At 36.7% G+C, this 22,381-nt stretch overlaps 1 protein-coding gene across 1 annotated transcript in view; it reads right to left on the minus strand.

The window, feature by feature from the left end:
• The window catches only part of FEM1C (fem-1 homolog c (C. elegans)), a 24,975-nt gene extending 7,474 nt beyond the window's left edge, over nucleotides 1-17,501 (minus strand). The window contains exons 1-2 of the mRNA XM_012659554.1: nucleotides 17,106-17,501; nucleotides 15,531-16,264 (exon numbers count right to left, since the gene is read on the minus strand). Of these exons, the coding sequence (XP_012515008.1) occupies nucleotides 15,531-16,074 (544 nt within the window). The 5' untranslated portion in view covers nucleotides 16,075-16,264; nucleotides 17,106-17,501. The remainder of the gene's footprint in view (nucleotides 1-15,530; nucleotides 16,265-17,105) is intronic.
• Nucleotides 17,502-22,381: the final 4,880 nt, after the last annotated feature.

Genomic DNA, 22,381 nt, shown 5'->3' on the forward strand with positions numbered 1-22,381 from the left:
TTAAAGGCAGATTTACACACAGCTGAATAGAGAATTAGTGAACTAGAAGACAGGTCAGATGAAAATATACAGAAAGAAGCATGGAGTAGTAAAAAGATGAAAAAGCAGAAGGAACAATGTGAGAAAGGTTAACATACTCAAAACCAGAATTCTTGAGAAAGAAAATGGGGCAAAAGCAATATTTAATGAGAACTTTCAGATGCTGATTAAAGTGTAAACTACAAATTTAATAAGTTTTACAAACTCCAAGAAGGATAAATAAAAAGAAAAACACACTGAGGTGCACAACGGCAAAACTGCTGAGAACTAAGGACAAAGAGAAAAATCTTAAAACCAGATAATGCGTAGAAATTACCAGCAAAAAAGCAACAATCAAACTGATAGCAAAGTTCTCACTAGGAACAGTAAAAGCCAGGAAACATGAAACAGTATTTAAAAACACTAAGGAAAATTATTCTCAGCTGAGAATTCTATATCAACATCATGAGTAAATGTGAAAATTAAAGACCATTTCAAGTGAGAAAGAAAAGAAGAAGGAAAAACTAAAGATTGATTACCAGCAGACTCGGGTGTTCTTTAGGCAGAAGAAAGATGAGCCACATAGAAGCTTAGAGATGTGGGCATAAACATCAACAAAACCCAGTAAATTTGTGGGTAAATCTAAATTAATACTGACTTTAAAAATATTAATGTCTTGTAAGGCTTGGGATATACATACGTGTGTGTGTGTGTGTGTGTGTGTGTGTGTGTGTATATAGCAGTAAAATACTTGACAGCAATAGCATAAAAGTAAGCAGGGTAACTGCTGGAGTTAAAGTGTCCTAAGATCTCTGCATTGTTGAAAAGACATAAAATTAGAAATTTATGTTAGCCTTGGTAATTCAAAGTAGTACGTACCATCTAGGATAACCACTAAAATAGTTAGAAGGTATGCACACATAACTACTACATTAACACGGAGAAAAAAATGAAAGAAGGCAAAATAGGAAAGACAAAGGAAGACAAAACAGGATAAATAAAAATTAAAAAGGTAGCTAGATTAAAAATCTAAATATCAGAAATTACATTAAATATAAAAGAACTATATGGTTCCATTAAAAGAAAAAACTGTCAGACTGAATATACAAACAGAAAACTCAAGCCACACTGCTTTGCTTACAAGAGACACACCTTAAACATAAGGATAGAGCTTTGGAAGTGAGAAGGTGGAAAACTATACCTTATACCAAAATTAAATATAAGAAACCTCATGTTAAAATATCAAAGTAGACTTTAAAATGCATGTTTAAAGGGAAACATTTTATAATGATATAAAATTCAAAACACAAAGATATATTCTATATTTGTTTTCACTTAATAACACAGATTTAAGATATATAAAGCAAAAATCAATAGAACTACAAGGAAATTCTGACAAACCCACAAATATATTACATCTGAACACACCATTCTCAGTTTAGAAGAACAAAACTGCAAGAGCAAAGATTTGAAAACAATTAACAAACTTGATTTAACTGGCATATATAAAAAACTCAATGACCATAGAAAACCATTTTTTTCACAAGGATATATGCAGCATATACAAATATTGATCATATTCTGGGCCATAAAGCAAGTCTCAACAAATGTCAAGAACTGAAATCACTGAGTATGTTCTAAGTCCACAATACAATGAAGTTAGATATCAAAAACAAAAAGATAAGCAGAAAAATCTGTATATTTGAAATTTAAAAATTCACTTCTAAATAATTCATAGGTCAAAGAGAAAAGTGCAATGGAAATTAGAAAACATTTTTAACTAGGTGACAATAAAAACATTAAATAACAAATCTTTTGCGATATGGCTAAAACTATGCTTAAAGAATAACACCCAGTCTTAAATGTACATATTAGAACAGAAGAAAGGCTTCACAATAGAGCTAAGTTTCCATCTTAAGAAGTCAGCGGGAAACACAGTAAATTAAACTCAGAAAAAGTAGAAGCAAATAATAAAAAGCAGAAATTAATGAAAAGGTATAAATATGCTCATGGAGAATTTTTTATTTTCCTGAATTTTATTTAACTGTTGCCCCCTTTTAATTTTATATATTAATAACTATGCAAGACAGAGAAGATAAACTTATTCTACATACAAATAGAAAATAGAGAGAAATTAGTGGTAAAACATAAACCTGTATCTTCCAAATGCCATTTCAGTGTACTGTTCATTTCTGAGGTCATATATGAAGTGCCAGTCATACTAAACTCCAGTGAGTAAGTTATATCTAATATACACCAAACCTCATAATGAAACTTCAACTAATCACATTACATTCCAACTCAAAAGCCTTCATGTTTCCTAAGGAAACAGTATAAAATCTTTGAGATGGCTTTCAAAATTCTACAGCATTGATTCTCAAAGCACTATTTGTGTGGAGGGGAGGACAATGACAAAAAAATCTATAGTTTTAGAAAGCACATTATGTGAAATAAAGCTTAATCTTGGGTACTACAGAATATGGATTTTAAAACAAAGAAACATTTCCTACCCCACCTCCTCAGGCTCATTTCTTATTATCTCCGGTATGAACGGTTCATTGTGAATCTAACCCGGGGTTGGCAAACTTTTTCTGTAAAAGGCCAAATAATATTTTAGGTTTTGCAGGCCATAAGGTCTCTGTTCTAACCACTAAACTCTGCCAAGGAGCACAAAAGTATCCATAGGAAATATGTTAAGTTAATGGACATGGCTGTTTTCCAACACAAGTTTACTTATGAACTCTGAAATTTGATTTTTATGTAATGTTCACATGTCATGAAATTTTTCTTTTGATTTTTTTTTCCCCCAACCTTTAAAAAATGTCAAAACCATTTCTTAACTCTCAGGCAGTACTGACAAGAGGGTGGGCCAGATGTGACACCCCCCCCCCCCATAGTTTACCAACACCCTGCTCTAACCAAAAAGACGTTATCAATAAGGCAGAGATTCTGCTTATGCTTCACATTATTCCATCCTAAGTACTTTTCATGGCACCAGGAACAGCCATGCCTCTGTTCTTAATTTTCCTATAATGCACTCTTTCTTCTTTACCATTTTAACTTCTTGTCCTTCAAGTTTCACCAGAAATTTCAGCTGCTCAAAGAGGCCTTCTTGGTTATATCATAACAATTTTGTCATTTTAAGAATGCTTTGTAAATAAATATATCACTCATCCTGGCAGGTACTCATATAACATCTATTATTACAATACAATACCTTACAATAGTATGATGTTACCGCTTCACAAATAGGTTTTCTTAACTCAACTTGTCTATTCTTAAAGCATACAGATCCTATATTTCTTTTATATCCCAGAAGCAAATAGCACTGCTAAAGCTAAGGTAGATTCTAAATTTTTTATATTTGATGTCACAAGAAGTAATTCAAACTTAGCTTCTGAGGAGAGAAGTTCAGTAAGTAAAATCTTAGATGGAGATCTTTTAAATTACTCTAACAGGTTAAGTACATAACCACTATACTTTCATGCCCTGTAAGGCCCTAAAGATAAGTTTTTGAATTACAGACTGGAGCATTACTTAAAGTTTGGAAAACAGAGACTTTAAAAAAAGCATAATTTTAAAGCAACTATAATTTTTGTGTCACTCTCCAAGTCTTTTTATATGGTATGTTTTGGCAAAGTTGTAATCAGTACATATACAACTGATTGCTGCTTTTCACCTGCATCTTGGGCATTTTGTTATATTACTACATAGTCTACACAGTCTCTAGAAACTACGTAGATACTACATAACCCTACTTAATGGTTTTATGGTGAAAGTTCAAGTAAAGGGGCATGCCATAATTTACTTAAACATTTCCCTGTTGATGGGTATCTGCTGTGTTGCTTCATAATTGTCACTATTAAAAGTAATACCGAAAAAACTGTAAGGACAGATAACAGTGATTGCCAGGGGCTGGGAGAGGAGTTTACTGCAAAAGGGCATTAAGAAAGTTTTTGTTCTGACCTTAATAAAGGAGCAATACATGTGAGTCAAAAATTACAGAACTATATATACTAAAAGGATGGATTTTATTGTATGTAAATTATACTTCGATAAACAAATGACGAAAAAGTTGTTTAGCTTAAAATAGAATCACAAATGTATAATGGCTTCATATATATCTTTGATTCACTTCCAAAGGGATTATAAATTTTTTTTAAAGTTTCATTTTAATAGTATTCTTTCTAGGACTGAAATTAATTTTTCAATTTGCATTACCTCTATTCCTAGGTAAACTGAAAATCTTACCATGTTTGTTTACAAATTTTATTTTCTTTTAGGACATGTCTATATATGTTTCCATTTCTGAGATTAGTCTGACTTTCTATGTATATTTACTGTATTTTGCTCTATCAGTTTTTTCATTCAAGAGTGTTAGAGATGCTATACTTAATGTAATTTCTTATAAAAAATTATTATAACAAGCCAAATTTAAAGTGAGTTATTGTGGTCTTCTGACTAGTCTGTGCTAAGTTATATGTTAAAGACCATTAAAATCATATTTAATTTTTGCTAGGTAAAATCATTGATTTAAACTTTTGGTACATGACAATATATGCCAAGTACTATAGATTCAGCTCAGGGCATTTTTCCTGGGTTATATGTCATTTAAAAACATTCCCATAATACAATGATTACACTACCAGAAGATTTTGCGTCTCCAAAAACATTCCCATGATACAATGATTGCACTTCCAAAATATTTTTGCATCTCACATCATCTTCTTCTCAGAGTGAAAAAGGCAATAAAAAACAGAACATAAAGTTCAAAAATAAATACTACCGGGCAACTTAAATTAAATTAAGGCTATTTAGCTTTGAAATTTAATGAATTTACTTTTAGCTAAAGGAAAAGAAGGAAAAAAACACATTGTACTATACAATTCTCAATGCCTGATTAAGAAAAAGTTCATTTGGAGAAAAAATTTTCTGGCACTGAATTCATAATGGAAAATATTTATCATTTCTCAAAAGATATGTCTGTTAAATGGACAATTCTTAGAAATCAAGCTAATGGTACAACATTAAGTATTAATTCAGTTAAAGCATTTCTGTAGGAAGCTAAAAGTACAATCCAAATACATTAATATTCAACTACATAATTTAACACAGAAACAGTGCTAAGAAAATCTGCAAGAATAAAAAGTGCCATACTCTTTGGGAGGCTTCTGGGACAGATATTAAGGGCAGGAAACTATGGGATATGCTCATGCATTAAAGCATGGTAGTATTTCTCAAGAATTATCTGAAGTGACAATCTTCACCACCATTTATTTTAAAGACAACTGTAATCCTTTGATAGCAGGCACGTAAGAGATAAAAATTCATGCTGAACTGTGAAGTTTAGATGGCTAACAATGGGGTCAATATTTTTCTCAAAATAAGTAACCCAAAAACGTACCAGTATTTGGGTAAGAACTAGTTTGAAGCCTAAGAATTCTCTGAGTTCAACAGATGTTTTGAGTTTGTTTTAACAATAAATAAGGGTAAGTTATTGTTACCAATCAACCACCTAAACCATAAAAGAACTTCAATACAGCATATAAGTATCTCAATTTGGGTAAGATTACTAAGACTCACTGGATCAAGATTAAGTCAGTTTCTAAACCACCCCCATGCAGTAGACAGAATTTGCTGATCTTTTTAACAAAATAAAAATGTCCTTTTAAGGACTATAAAATATTTAACAGATACAAAATATCTATAATTTAAAATCGCATTTTCTAGCAGTAACAATTCAAAAGGTTCTGCTGTTCGGAAATTCCTCACACAGGTCAAGCTTGGGGGGCGGTGGTGGTGGTGGTGTGTTTGTGCATGTGCGTGTGTGTTTAGAGTAATTCAAATAAAGCTGTGCTCCTCGAACTTCAACATACAAAATCACCAGAGGATCATAGTAAAATGCAGCTTTTTAAAACTTTATTTATTTATTTTTTGAGACAGAGTCTTGCTCTGTGACTCCAGCTAGAGTGCAGTGGCATCATCCTAGCTCACAAAATGCAGATTTTGACTCAGCTGATTTGGGGTGCGTCCAAGTGATGTTTTGAGTAGCAGGGAAATAGAGGAGGAATCTTATTTTCTTATTTTCTTGTTTGCCACATAAACATCTGTTACATAACTAACACATCTAATAAATATATCAAGTCATACGAATATAAATTTAAAAGGAGGGCTAGGGCCAAGCCTGGTGGCTCATGCCTGTAATCCTAGCATTCTGGGAGGCCGAGGCTGGAGGATTGCTCAAGCTCAGGAGTTCAAGACCAGCCTGAACAAGAGTAAGACCCTGTCTCTACTACAAACAGAAAAATTAGCCAACTGTTGTGGTGCACACCTGTATTCTCAGCTACTCGGGAAGCTAAGGCAAGAAGATCCCTTGAACCCAGGAGTTTGAGGTTGCAGTGAGCTATGATGATGCCACTGTGCTCTACCCAGGGCAAAAGAGACTCCTCTGTTTGGGCGGAAAAAAAAAAAAAAAGAGGGCTAGGTCACAGCCCTGCTTTATACCATACGGCATACTGAAATCAAATTTCATCATTCCTATTTACTCTAAATTTAAATATAAGCTGAAGCAGGAATAGGGTTTGTTTTACAACTAGATTATACAGTTTCATCCATGGAAAAGTTCCTTTGTAGTAAACAGTATCAGTAAACCCTGCAACCAACTGTTGAGAATAATTTCCTGTTTAAGTCCAATATTACATAAGTGATCCACACTCAAATTTTTAAAAAATCAGTTTGTAAAACAAAAATCAAAATTGCTATAAACGATACCATCAAAAAAGTGAAAAAACCATCTACAGAATGGGAGAAAATATTTGCAAATCACACATCTGATAAAAGAATTATATTTGGAATATATAAACAACTCTCGCGCTGAGTAATAAAAAGATAAATAATCCAATTAAAAGATGTGAAAAGGAAGTGAAAACACTTCTCCACAGAAGATATCAAATGGTCAATAACCACGTGAATTAAGCACCTGAAAAGATGCTCAACATCATTAGCCACTGGAGAAATATAAATCAAAATCACAGTAAGACAGCACTTCATATTTCCTAAAATGGCTATATTAAAAAAGAAGGGTAATCACAAGTGTTGGAGAGGATGTAAAGAAATTGGAGCCCTCATACATTGCTGATAGGAATGTAAACTAATAAAGCAGCTTTGGAAAACAGTTTGGCTATTCCTCAAAAGGTTAAATATAGAGCTACCATATGACCCAACAATTCCACTCTTGTATATATATATACCTGAGAGGAATAAAAGCATACATCCACAGAAGAAATTGTACATGGATGTTCATAGCAGAATTACTTGTAACAGCTAAAAAGTAGAAACAACCCAGATTCTCATCACCTGCTGAATGGATAAAAGTGGTATATCTATACAATGGAACATTGTTCAGCAATAAAAAGAAAGTACTGATACATACTACAAAATGGATGAATTTTGAAAACATTATGTTAAGTGAAAGAAGTCACAGAAGACCACATATATGATTTCATTTACATAGAATGTTTAGAATAGGCAAATTTATAGAGTCAGAAAGGAGATCAGTGGTTGCCTACGACCAGAGTAGTTGTGGGTGTGGGGTGGGGATTGGAGGGGATGACTTAATAGACATGCAGTTTTGGGGGAGTGACAAAAAGATTGTTGTAAGATTGCACAATTCTGAAAACAAACTAAAAAACCACTAAATTGAACACTTTAAATGGGTGAATGGTATGTGAACTAAATCTCAGTAAAGCTTTTTAAAAATCCAATTAAAATCAAAATACTATATTTTTGGTAAAAGTTTTGACTGATAGAATCAGAAATCAAAGGGTCTTTTATTCTGATAGCTTTGTCTGGAAACATACAAAAAACAATTCTCATCCCTCTTCTTCAGCCTACTATGCTTGGTATCAATCCATTCTTCCTCAGTTTTGTGGATGGGGCTGAGCTAAGTCCACAAAAAAGAGAGATAAATAGTGCCAAGACTACTATGTGCCCTCCTTCATTAATTCTTTGTATAAGGCACTGAGCTAGGAACATACAGAAATTTAACAATACAGGTCCTTGAGCTCACCATTAAGTTTAACCCTAAAAAATATCTGTATCCACAGAAGTAAGATGAATTCTTATAACTTGAGGGAGATCAGGAATTGCTTTTGAAATGGGTCTTGATGTCAAGTAGAATTTTAAAGGCTAAGAACAGTGGAGCTATTAATAAAAGAGGAACAGTAAAAACAATGTGTGTAAAAAGCTCATCTAAAGACTGAAGCTTGAACATTACAATTCCTTTCCTGGCAATTCTAGTTCACAGATGCCCTGTTTAATCACATCTCTTCCCAAAGGGAGTGAATAAAAAGAGGAAGAAAGATGTTTTTGTCAGATTTGCATGTCTGACTTCTTTATCTGAGCCTCTGCCTACCTCTTCCACTTTTATCTTCCATCACATATTCCTGATGCCTCAATAGCATAAATTTCTAGAATGTCAAGGGCTTCCTGAATTTTAAACAAATTTAATTAATCAATCTATGAAAATCTGATAAAGATGAATGCAGTGAGGGAACCACATATACTCAAAGATCAGTAAGCAAAATTTCTGTCTTAAATTCATGTTGCTGCCACTAACAACTCTAAAATAGCAGTAGTGCTCAAGATCTACTCATTTCACCAACCTCCATTCAATTCTGTGAGCATTCTCAGTTTAAAATCCAATTTCCAAGGACAGAGGACCACATGGATATTTCCCTACTGAACTCAATTTACACCGTATCTACAGCTTAGTTTATCCAACGAGGATATCAAGTCTCTCTGAGGACACAGAGAAGTATACCACGGGATACAGGAGGAAAAAGAATGAATATGGAACAACTTGCAGGGACAACTTGATGATACGGGATTAAAATGTTAGGGAATTTAACAAATAAGTTACACATTATTATTAAATCAAAGTAAATACAGATATGTTACAGAGTAGAATAAAATTTTAAGTCCCTTCCTTCCCCCTTTTACTTTTCTCTGCAATAGGTGTGTTGAGGCAACCAACGGCTGAGAAGAGCTTTCAAAGTCAAGAAGGAAAAGAGAATTTCAGCTTCCAACACTCTCAAATAATACTAAAGTACACTAAAATAGTCAGTCTACCATGACAACAATCATTATCTTAGCCTATTATCTGAATACCATGAGTTTTTAATTGACGGGGGGTTTTTATATTTCAGATTCTTACGTGTTTACAGTGGAGAAAAAATATTAAATAAGATTTTTTAAAAAACATTTCCTTGACTAAAATACATCTATACTCTAAAATGTCTGTATTATGTAACAGAAATAATATAATGCCTTGGGTTTGCTTTAAACTATTACAGAAAACAACAGGAGGGTAGAGAAACTTTTTTTAAAAACTTTGGCAAATGGGTAATTGTTGAACTAAGGTGAAAAGTACACAGTTTCAACGTATTCTCTCCATTAAGTTAAAAAATTGCCATAATGGGGGGGAGGGGGGCAAGGGCAACATGTGTAACCTAAACATCTGTACCCCCATAATATGCTGAAATAAAAAAAAACAAAAAATTGCCATAATAAAAAGCAAATAAACCACCTGACTAGCTCTGTCAAACCCTTTTAATACTAGCTGTATCTGTCACATGCCTACGTGGATTTCTCCCTTTTCTGAACGCCTGCAGAGTTCTACCTGTACTACTCATTTTTGACAATTACTGTCTGACTTTGTCACTTCAAGTTTTCATGTATATATATATTTCCCTACAGAAACACAGTGTTTGCCATCAAGAAGCTTACACTTTCCTCTCTAAAATCCAACAAATTCATTCAACAAGCTCAGTTACCAAATGCCCAGGATAGGCCAGATACTCTTCCTAATGCATGGGATAAAAACACCAGGTCTCTAGCCTCAAAGACTCGCTGTGCAGTAGAATACAGTTAGATGAGTTTCTCTACAAAAAATTCTAGTTATTCTGCTGAAAAACTTTCACTGGCTTACTGCTGCATTAAGAATAAAATCAAATTCCCTTACTGAGAATTCAAAGTCCCTTATAAATCTAGCCCTGGGTGCCCTTTGGTCCAAATATGCCTACTTTCCAATTCCTGGACCCTCCAAGCGTATTCCTCAATGTGCCTTTCCTTATTCCATGTCCTAAGCCTGCAAAACTGTATCAAAATCTTTCTGCAGATCTAAACTCCAGCAATCCTTTCAAGGCTATTTAAATTCTGCTTTCTCCATGAAGCGTTCCTAGTCAATACACTCTAAAATCCTATGGCATAGATTATTTACCGTTAACAAATGTGATGCCCCGTATCTTCTCATAGCCTCCAAAATGTGAAACACATTGCCTTTCCCACAGAAAGTGTGCATTATCTTATTATCAATTTATTAGGTTGGTGCAAAAGCAATTGCGGTTTTAGCATTGTTGAAATTTGCCATTTGCTATTGGAATACATTCTTAAATGTAGTTATGTTATACATCATTTTAACGCGCATTTCTCGCTTTATGTTTTTTTGCTAATGACCTATTACTTGCTGTTTATTTTGTATTTTAGACCATGAAAATGATGTTAGACAAAAAGCAAATTTGAGAAATTTTCTTATTTGAGTTCAAAATGGGTCATAAAGCAGCAGAGACAATTTACAACATCAACAACACATTTGGCCCAGGAACTGCTAACGAACGTACAGTGCAGTGGTGGTTCAAGAAGTTTTGCAAAGGAGACGAGAGCCTTGAAGATGAGGAGCGCAGTGGCTGGCCTTTGGAAGTTGATGACAACCAACTGAGAGCAATCATCAAAGCTGATCCTCTTACAACTACGTGAGAAGTTGCCAAAGAACTCAAGGTCAACCATTCTATGGTCATTCGGCATTTGAAGCAAATCAGAAAGGTGAAAAAGCTCAATAAGTGGGTGCCTCATGAACTGAGCACATATCAAAAAAAATCACCATTTTGAAGTGTCACCTTCTCTTATTGTACCCAACAATATCAAACCATCTCTTGATCAGATTGTGATGTGCGATGAAAAGTGGACTTTGTACGACAACTGGCGACAACCAGCTCAGTAGCTGGACAGCGAAGAAGCTCCAAAGCACTTCCCAAAGAGAAACTTACACCACAAAAAGGTCATGGTCACTGTTTGGTGGTCTGCTGCCAGTCTTATCCACTACAGCTTTCTGAATCACAGTGAAACCATTATATTTGAGAAGTATGCTCAGCAAATCCATGAGATGCACTGAAAACTGCAACTCCTGCAGCCAGCATTGGTCAACAGAAAGGGCCCAATTCTCCACAATACCTGACCACATATCGCACAACCAATACTTCAAAAGTTGAATGAATTGGGCTACGAAGTTTTGCCTCATCCACCATATTAACCTGACTTCTCGCCAACCGACTACCACTTCTTCAAGCATTTGCACAATTTTTTGCAGGGAAAACGCTTCCACAACCAGCAGGATGCAGAAAATGCTTTCCCAGAGTGTGTGGAATTCCAAGGCTTGGATTTTTACGCTACAGGAATAAACAAACTTATTTCTCATTGGCAAAAATGTGTTGGTTGTAATGGTTCCTATTTCGATTAATAAAGATGTGTTTGAATCTAGTTATGATTTAAAATTCAGGCTGAAACCACAATTACTTTTGCACCAACCTAATACCTTCATCACCCTGGGTGTCTAAAATGATTGACCCATGAATGAGGACAGAGTATCTGCTATGACCAGTCTCCTAATCCCAATCCAAAGCTGTTCTATTGGTCTGTAGTATTGAATCAAGCACTTTCAGCTGCTCAATTCCCCATCAGTTAGGGTGTAAAAGCAGAATTGAAGGGCTTTTCAGTAACTTCACCTTGGATCTACGAAGTCCATTTTGAGTCCAAGCAAGAACAAAAACAACTCAAAGTCAAACAAACGAAAAAAACAAAGAAAGCCAAAGATGACTACACATGAAGCACTGAGATCACTGTGATAGCTCAGAGGGGAGCTTATCTCATCACTTCTGGTTTGAAAGCTATCATTTTAAATAGGAACCACTGTCTCAAAAATCAAGTGTTGTGTTAAACTGAAGAGGTATTCCTAAATACCTCAAAGATTTTCTCCCCTTTTGGAATACCATGGGGAAAGAAGAAACCCATCGATCTCTCAGGTAGTTGTTGAGGTTTATCCAAATAAACATGGACTATACTTTATGTATTTCCAAACATCTAATAGAAGAAAGCACTACTGTTGCACTTACCATATTGTAGTTTAAGTATCTGCTTATGAACCTGTCTCTTCAATCAAACCATGAGCTCCTCAAGAGCAGGGAATCAAGGACTGGATATCTTGTTTTACTCATCTTTGTATATCCTAAGTCTAACAGCCTGGCACACTGAGGGACTCAACAAATGCTCTCTCAATTAATGAATTCCACCTTAGGTTAAAACATGTTCAAATGCCAACAGCCTGTTAAAAAGTAATGAAAAGAGGTTAAATAATATATTCAAATATCAACTGCTTGTTAAAAAGTAATGGAATGTAGAAGTCACATGCATTTTATATTTAAGCAGACTAAACACAATCTATTGGCATTTTCTTTCCTCACAACTACGGATGACAAATTAAAATGTCTTAAGAAATTATTCCATTTTATCCCTACTCTTATTGGTCTTTTCCACTTTTTGGATGGTGCTAAAAATGTGGGAAAAATCCTTCCTTGCTGCTATGTAAGATTCTTCTCCAGTATCCCTGCCTCAGTTTCAATTGGTTCCTGCTTTTTTAATTACCATTAACTCATTAAAAAATCCAGAATAAATAACAGAATGATTATCACAGATTTGAAGCTTTAGGATCAGAGTAGGTGAAGGTGCATGTGTGTTTTAATCTGACCCCAACATTCATGAACAATCACTGTTGAAATTAAAAGGCACCATGAAAAGGTAAAAGTATTGCACACAAAGTGATAAAATCTATGTTATGAAATTGAGGTTATCTGAAAACAACTTTTAGTATGAAATGGTTTTCTTATGTTATATGTATTTGTGTATTTTTTTTAAAAAAGGAATATATACTAGATATTGACACTGGGGAAAAAATGACTTAGAATTAGCAGACCATTTGGCTGAAAGTGGGAGCATACACACCCTCACGTACAAGGCTGCAAGATGATGGTGATGATAAAAGGAACATTCTTCCGAAAGAGTTCAAAGGTAATCAAGTTAAATATTGTTCACAGTTTATTAGGGAAAAATGCTGACAAAATATGAGCTATTTATATTATAGTTTTTTCATATAATCTATATCCAAAAGCATATAAAGCAGCTTTGAAAAACATAAGGGCAATAGTACCAGCACTCATCTGTCCAATGACGTAAGAGTTTAAAACATACCCCAATTTAGCTTAAATATATGAGTTTATCAATAATCTGCACATGATTAAACTGATGAATAGAAAACCTAAACAAAAAAACAAAAAATCCAACAAGCCTAAACAAGCAGCCATACATTTTAACCCTTCCACTTCTAGTTATGATTTCAAAGCACTCCCAATACCAACAGTTCAGCAGTAATTTGTTCTCTTACGCATACTTCAAAAGATGATTGTTTAAAAGAAAAGAGCCATGCTGTCTCTGACCCAACAAACCTACCTCTAAAGATAATCAGGAACAAGTAAAAAAATTTATAACAAGGAATGTTTACAGAAACATTTTTTATCATAAAGAAAAACTGGAAGCAACATAAAACTCCATTAGTAGAAGAGTATGCAGCTATTGAAATTAAAGAGCTATAATTAATAACATTAAAGATAACATTAAGCTAAAAAACAGGTTATAGAACAGCATATAAAATAAAATTGCATATATATTTGTATGCAAAATTCAGAAATATCTTTGGAAGGATTAACTCTGAGTACTGGCATTTTGTGAGATTTTCATACTTTCCCTTAAAAACAATTTCAGAAAACCACAATGATCTCGTATCATTTTTACAAAAACCCTTTTTTCTTTTTCAAAAAGATCATACTATCTTTAGTAAGTATGCACTACATAGTGTCCCATAATTGTGTGGTTTAACCTTTCTGAAAGGCAATCAGACACTATCACAATTACCAATGCATATTCACTTTGATTCAGCAATTCCAAATACAGGTATTTATACTACAGCTCTTCTCACACAAGTGTGCAAAGACACATTTTTGTTCAAGAATGTTCACAGCAGGATTGTTTATATTACAAAGTACCAGATATGATCTAAAGGTCCACCAACAGAAACTAAATAAATGATGTATATTCATACAATGAAATACTGTATAGCCATGAAACAGAATGAGGTAGCTATGTGTGTTAGAGTTGCATGACATCCATGATAAATTAAGGTTAAAAATAAATAAATACAGAATAGTACCTGCCAACAAACAGTGAGGAGAAAGCGGGAGGGAGGGAAGACTACACAGAGAAGTATGCTTGTATTTGCATGGACTATCTCTAAGAGGACACACAAAAAACTGTCAATAGTGGTTGCCAGTGGGGTACAGGTCTAGAACAGGAGTAATAAGACTTAACTTGTATTGTAAACCAATTTGTATTGTTTGAATTTTTTTAATATATCTGTATGCTACTTTTAAATTTTAATAGTTTTTTAAAATTAGGTAGTAAATTACTTTGCTTTCATATAAATAGACTTAAGGAAAACAAGGTTTTCAAGTATCAGAATTATGCTATGAAAACAGTTGTTTTTAAGGGTTTAAAAAAATTCTAAACTACCATTTGCTGCTTTGAGTTTATTACAGTCAATGAAAATTACATACAATTGTAAACCTGAACTCTTCTTCTGGACAAAAGTGTTTACATTGTTGCTAGCCAACAAATCCACATCTGTTTAACCTAGTCCTTGTTTTGCACGCTCAGTATTGAAGCAGTTTTAAAAATCTGTTTTCTCTCTTGCTATATTTAATACATATTCTATATAAAAGGAATCTCTAATGGTCACAAATAAATATGGAATAAGTGAACACATTTTCTTCCTTTCCACTGGTATTAATCCTTCCAGGTCAGTTTGGCCTAGACTTCCTGACAGAATAACAAATAAAATGCCTACCTAGAACAAACAAAACGATGACTCATTAAATACAGTAATTCCTACTCCAAGGTTTTTCTTAAAAAAAAAAAAAAAAGAAAAAAGCTAAGAAAAATGTATGACATTTAACTATATTCCCAGGTAGATTAAACATAAACCAAGTGCTCAGGTCAACTACCATTAATATGCTCTGTAACTTTGGAGGAGCCGTTTCCCAGGAATTAGAAGTAACTCCAAATGAGAGAGAAAATGCTGCTTAACATAGTGACAGAAGTCTTTTATCACACTTGTTCAATGTTTCATCAAATATCAGAGAAACACTCTACAAGGTTACACTGGAAGAGTTACCTAATCAAAACAGGCCTGTCAATGTCGGCTTACTCAACACCAATGCTTATAATTATGTATCAAACTTCCTGAAAATAAGTGGTAGACACTTAAATAAAAACAAAGAAGGTGAACTCACCTTTAACACTTTTTCTATTAACATCTGCCCCCTTTTCAAGTAAATACTGAGCAATCTCTTTATGTCCTTTGTAACATGAAATCATCAAGCACGTATGGCCATGTCGATTTGACACTTCCAAATCAGCTTTGTGTTCTACAAGGTACTTCACTATTTCCAAATGGCCATCAAAACATGCAGCTCGAAGAGGAGTTGAATTGGTTAAAGTTGTATTGTTAACAGACGCTCCATGATTTAACAAAGACTGGACCACCTTCAGATGTCCTGCTGCAGAAGCAGCCCACAAAGGGGGAGCCCCCTCAATGGTTTCACCATCAAAATTGACTGAACCCCCGACTTCTATGGAGGCACTGCACTGCTCTAGGAGGAATTCCACCATGTCAAGGTGCCCATACCTGGCAGCCATCAAGAGTGGAGTGGCCCCATTTGTTTTTTCAGAGATCAAGGAGGAAACTTCCTCTTTGGATTTGCTTGCCAACAACTTCGTGAGAAGCCGGAGTTTGCCATCCCGAGCTGCGTTAAATACTGCTGTCTTTAGATCCATTTATGTCCAACTGAGAGGCTGTGCTTTATTTATCCTTCAAAGCAGAGCTCCAGCTTAACTCTACTGACACAGGCAGGAGTTACCGGAACCAAAGTGCAATATTAATCACTGCACCTCAGAACGGATATAAAACCACGGAGAGTATGTTCTGTCCTACTTCCTTCCAACATCTGAGAACCAGAGCACCAAACTAGGGAAAGAAAAAAAGTAGTTTTGAATTTTCCATAGGTTAAGGCAAAAACACTATTTAAATTTTCTTGATTTCCACTTCTGTGGCAACAGGGGGGAAAAGCCATACTTGAAGGATTATTCCGTCGCCCCCCCCCCTCAAAAAAAAGGTGGAAAAGGAAAACACAGAAGGGTACACAGAGAGACCCAAATGTTTTGGTGGGAAGCAGTCTCTTCCCCGTGTGCGGAAAATTTAAACACTACAGGCAACCGGTTTTCTCGCCTCCAGCTCTAAGCAGCCAAGCTTTGTTCTAGTTTTGCTTTGCACACGCCCAGGGAGAGTACAACCGAAAGAGGCAGGAGTCGTGGGTTAAGAAATGTTTCTTTCTTGCATCTGCAGGAGAGCTGGCCAAGGGCGCGAGGCTGGAAGGCCTCGTTGTGGCCGAGATGGGTTTCGACAAGAAACAAAAAGGCGGACACACCAAACCTCTGCCAGCTAAGGTCAAAACCCTTACCCGACAGGTTCGCTTTCATTTGTAACTACTTGAGCCTCTCAGGAAATCCGGCTGCCTTTTAGCCATTAACTTCGCCCGCCCCGTTTTGATCACCCCCCTCAAGGGATCCGCGGGTTCCTTAAACCACAGTCGCCCCTACATAACCTTCGACTATACATATTCCAGACACCAGCAGCCCCTTCCCGAGCTCCTCGATCGACCACAACCCTCCCGACGGGCCGATGAGCCTGTGGCCTCCAGCCCGCTGCCCGCCTTCCGCTCCCGGGGCGCCCTCCTTCCCGCCCAGGCCTTCCGCGGGTGCCTCAGGCCGCGGCCCGGGCCCTGGCAGGCCGCCACCGCCGCCACTACCTGCCCGGAGACAAGTCCTCCCCGCCGCCGCTGGCCGCTCAGGCTCCGGCCGCCCCCTTCAGATGGAAACCGTTGTGCCCGCCGTCGCCCGGGTCGCCTTGCTCCGCCTGCGGCCGCAGAGCTCCTCCATGCCCCGCGCCCCACAGGAATGAATCCGGCCGCGCTGCTCGCCCCGCCCCGCCACGCCGAGCTGCCTCCCGCCCTCTGAGTTTGCTCCGGCTGCAGCGGCTGCAGCGGCTGCAGCAGCTGCTGCGGTGGATGGTGTAATGGGCTGCGGGCTGCGGGCCGGGGGCCGGACAAGCCTAAACACTGCTTCACATCACTGACGCGGCAGCCGCGCCATTGGACCGGCGGAGGGCGGCGGCTGCCGCGAGCAACCGCCTAGGGGCGGGGCGGGGTGCCGCGGCCGGGGCGGAGCACCGTGGAAGGGGGCGGGGCCGCGAGCTCCGCGAAGGACGCGCCTGCGTGCGGCGCGCCGGGGGCGGGGCGTTGCGAGGGGGCGGGTCCCTGCGGCATCGCGGCGGCCCGAAGTAGACTGAGAGTCTACCGAGATCTCGCGGGATCCATGTACTCGCGTTTTCGAAAGACGCTCGTTTAGGTAATCTTTGGTTTCATCCCAGAGCTCCCAGGGGAGTAGTAAACAGTGTTATTTTCACGTACGCATGAAGACTCTGGGACTAGTCTCTACTGCCCTTCCTTTGGTGGGCCTTGGAATATGCCGAGGTCGTAATTACGCCTCAGAACACACAGAGGAAACATATTTCAGAAAATGAGATGAGTTTTGCAGCCTGCCAAACATGACTGATTTTTAAAATAAATAGTCTCTAAAAAATATAAAGGCTACGAGAAATGGTGAAACCTAAGAGCAGTATAAAGTCAACGAGGTCGAATTCTTGAACTCTGGGTAATAAAAACAGGAAATGAAAGAAAGCTAAAAAGTTTGGAATTCGTGCCATTAAGACCTGAGGTATATTAAAGTAGGTTGAAGAAGAGTTTAAACATGATTGGGGAATAACACCCATAATGAATCATGATGAGAACATAGTTTATGTAAACAGATCTTCAACCTCTTGAACGCTTTATTTGGGGGAACTTAAACTCACACATTTCCTAGTACACTGAGAGAGAAAATATTAGGGCAGACAGACTGACCCCCAGCATCGTGGATGTAATCATCATCATGTTAGAAGCCACTAAAAATATTTTATAAAAAAAGCACAACTTCATTTTTGCATATTTACATATAGAGTTCAGAGGTTTATGTAGTTTTGCATAATTGAAATAATTTTCATAAAACTATATATTTTGCTTTTTTCCCCATGCCATACTCTGAACATTTCTCATGTTTTTACAGTCTTAATCATTTTTAAGTGGAGCATAGTATTTCCCTTTGGCAGTCAGTATATACACTCAACATCACATTCCCAAAGTTGAAGTTAAGGTTACTACCCCTAAGAAAATAGAACAGAATATAAAAGATGAGATCAGCCGTCTATAAAAATTAAACCACCAAAAAAACTGACTGTTTTATCCCTAGTGTGTAGATCACAGTTCTGTACTCCCAGGGTACAGTGTCCTAACCAAGGCTTAACCTGAGCTGACCTGTCCATCTAATTCAATAAGATGATGTAAATCTTTCCATCAGTGGTCTTCAAACTGAGGTGTGTATCCCCTGTGGAATTTTTAAGAGATAGGTGGACACCAGTTTCTGAATCTGCAATATATGCCTGTATTCTTTCCTAAAATTTATCTGCTGGTGAAGGAACGTCGTCAAGGTGTCTCACTGGTTCATTTCCCAACTCTTTCACAATAGTTGTATAATGATTCCTAATTTGTAAGAAGAAGGTGCATGACTCTGGGTTGTAAAAACCTCAGGTAACCATTGTCAGTTCTTTATCAGTTTAAAATACTGGGCTGTAATGAGAAAGTGTATGCTTTTAATGCCTGGGTAACACATTCTTTTGCAAGTCAGATGATTTCCAAATAATTGCTTTCAACAAAATATGATCTAAAGATCACTGGGTTTATAAATTGAAAGGAGTTCAAAGAATTTAGTGACATTGATATAATGACAAAACTCCTTATAGAACCATCTACTTATTATTGTGAAAACATTTTCTCAGAACTTACAAAAATGAAACATCGATAGAACATAGATACTGAACTCTGTCTCATTCTAGTAAGGAGTAGTATTTAACAACAAATGCATGCACTAATTGTTAAACATCAGATTTAATAATTATAAAAATTTGTAATAAATTTTGTATTGTTTTGAATACTTGATAATTACTAATAAATGTAATGATGCCTCAATCTAGAAGAAAATGAGCACTTATAGTCTTTCGGTCATAGGAAATTTGAAATTTAAATTTATATGTATTTTCGTTGCAGAGAAATATAATAGGGTGATTCATAAAACATATTCAAACATAAAAATACATTAATTAGGCTATACTCTTGAGGGTTGGGGATATGAAATGGAATCATAAGTGTGAAAAGAAAAACAAATTATATATCTCGCCTGAGTTTTTCCTAGCAAAAAAAAAGAAAAAAGAAAAAGAAATTATGTAAAATATCCTATAGGTAAATAAGAGTTTGTTCATATATTTTTTAAATGGTTGGTGGTTGGTGTAACTGCTATGATATTTAGATTTCATTGGATTCATTTAAAAGTATGACTGTTTTATTTGAAAATGTCAATTTTTATACTATGTGGGAAATTCCATCCTTTGCAACTACTTAAACTTACGATGAAAAATTTTAGATGTCCATTGAAAAATATGTAAGAGGGTACACAGTATTTCATGCGTGGACAAAAATGTTTGAAGATCACTGATTCATTTATCAACCCCCTATTGGGGGTTGTTTCCATTTCTAAAGATTGTGGCAATATTTGGTCTTCTAATCTTTTGATAATTTTTTTTCTTAAATAGAAACTCAATTAAATTTCCTTTTATATAGACCTTACATTGTGTTTATACATACCCACCTCTTCCCTACCGTCTATGAATGGGAAGGACCACTTTTTTGGTTTGGTTGTTAAGACTTTGGATTCTGGTTTAATCAGCAATTACTGTCTTCCTGAAAGCCTCAGAATGCTTTTGGGGGTATAAGAAGAAGAACCATGAACTCATGTATAAGGAGTCTGCAGATGGTGCCGGTGGGAGCCAGAAAACTGGAAAAGGGGAAACAGACCAGAGATAGCCTTTGAATTACCCATTCACGTAGTGCCCAGGGATGACAGACGAAAAGAACAACCACTTCCAGGAGCCAAGGTGAATACTCCGTCTACTCTGAGGAGGAGCGATGTGTTACCTGCATCCAGAGCACGGACTCCTCTGCCTTGCTTGAGGCCCAAGGCTTGTGTAAAATGGTATCTCAAAGTTTCCCAGATTTTCCTGGTCACCTTACCATTTTTTCATCTATGTAATCTCTTATAATTAGTAGAGTATTCAGAGTATTCCTTCTACAGTATTCTTGCTGGGAATTTCTAAATGTTTTGTTCCTGCAGGTCTACGTTTAAATTAGAATCTTTAGTGAAACAGTCTGCTTGCATGGTTTTGGTACACTTTGTTAACTTGGTCTAATTTGGGGAAAGGCCAGGACAAATAAAAATATACCTCTAGTTTTTTGTAACTAACTGGGTAACAGATTTATTTAGAAAAGTATGAATGGAACCTACTTTAATAAATATAAAAGTTATGCAAAAATAGCATAGCAATGTGTATGCTCCCTGTGCTATTTAGAAATATCTTTCTTATATAAGAAGTTTATTTTTTAACACTGATAATTTGCTTAGCCAAGGTGAGATATTTTAATTTTCATAAATTCATTCATCATGTCAAAAGCTTTTGGATCCTATTGTGTATTATGTTAGGTGCTAGATGAATTATGACATGATCCCTGCTTTCAAGGAATTGATGATCTGTGGGAGAAATGTAGCTATAAACAGGTCAGAACGAAATAAGAACAAAAACAATGGTGAAAGCCCAAAGGACAGAGCTGCTATCTCTGCTTGGGCAAGCCTGGGAAGGAGGTGAAGATTAAACTGAATCTTAAAGGATTGGTGGGAGTGGGCCCAGCCAAAAGGCAGTACAAGGGAAGGAACAGTATCCAGAATGCAGGGAGCTGAGAGAACACATGAGATGGCCCCACTTTCTTCCCCTCCCCATCCCTACCAGGTAGAGGGTGGTACCCTGGGCTCCCTTCTGGATGAACATAAGTCCCCACTCCCTTTCCTCAAAGTACATCCTAATACTAATATACTACTTCCTATTTCTGCAGCTCAACCAGAAATTCACATTCTCTCAGTGCAGCTGCTCTCTTACAAGTTTTAGGAGTGCAACCTGATTAAAGTTATCTACTTAAAGCAAGAATTCTTCCTTGAGATACTAGTGTTTTAAAAAGAAAACTTGTGAACCCAAATGAATCTTAAAGTCACAGAAATATAGAGACAGAATTCTTTAGCAGGCAGATTTCCAGGTTCCCCTGTGTATTTTGGTCTGGTCTCTACTTCCCTGAATGATACAAGATGTGAGGAGGCAGCAACTCAGTCACCAAATCCTGATAATTTTCTCTCGGCACAGTCTGCCTCTTTGGTATATTTTTACTCATCACATTATCACAAGCTAGAAATCTTGTGTTATTGTAAAAGTATCTGTTTCTTTCTTTTGTTATCTTATGTCCTGAAGTTGTCAGGGCCCTAACTCTAGCTCTCTAGGAGTAATGAATGAAAAGTAATCTTAAGAATGAATCTTAAGAATCAATTTCTTTACCCATTGGTAGCTTCTTGCTCACATCCCAGCCCAGCCCAGCCAAAGACCACCCAGACTTTCTAGCACAGAAGCCCAAGTTTCTTGGAGAGATGAGGATGCATTGATAACCTGGGAGTAGAGGATCTGTTCTGTGAATTCCTTATAGCTTAAAAGAGTCTCCCAGAAGTAGGACAGAAGAAAGAGGCCAAAGTCACCCCCAGTACAAGGCCACTGTCATCAGCAGACTCCTGTTAGCACAGCAAGAACAGCTGAAAGTCATTCCTGGGTGTTGATGACCTTGGCTGCAGCTTTAGTCTCAGTCCTTCCTCCTGCCCCAACCTCTGTCTGTGACTCTGACAGGCTGTCCATGCCTGTGTGGGTGTCTGTCCAGTCAACCAGGAAAGCTCCAACCTCACCAGAAATTCCTTGGCCTCAGCCTCAGTTTGCCTGACAAGTCCAGAAATTATCCAGCCTCAATGTCTATCCATCTCATCTCATTTTTATTAATTGTTACACAGCCTG

Source organism: Propithecus coquereli, unplaced genomic scaffold (genome assembly GCF_000956105.1).
Source record: "Propithecus coquereli isolate 6110/MARCELLA unplaced genomic scaffold, Pcoq_1.0 Scaffold62, whole genome shotgun sequence".
Taxonomy (NCBI): domain Eukaryota; kingdom Metazoa; phylum Chordata; class Mammalia; order Primates; family Indriidae; genus Propithecus; species Propithecus coquereli.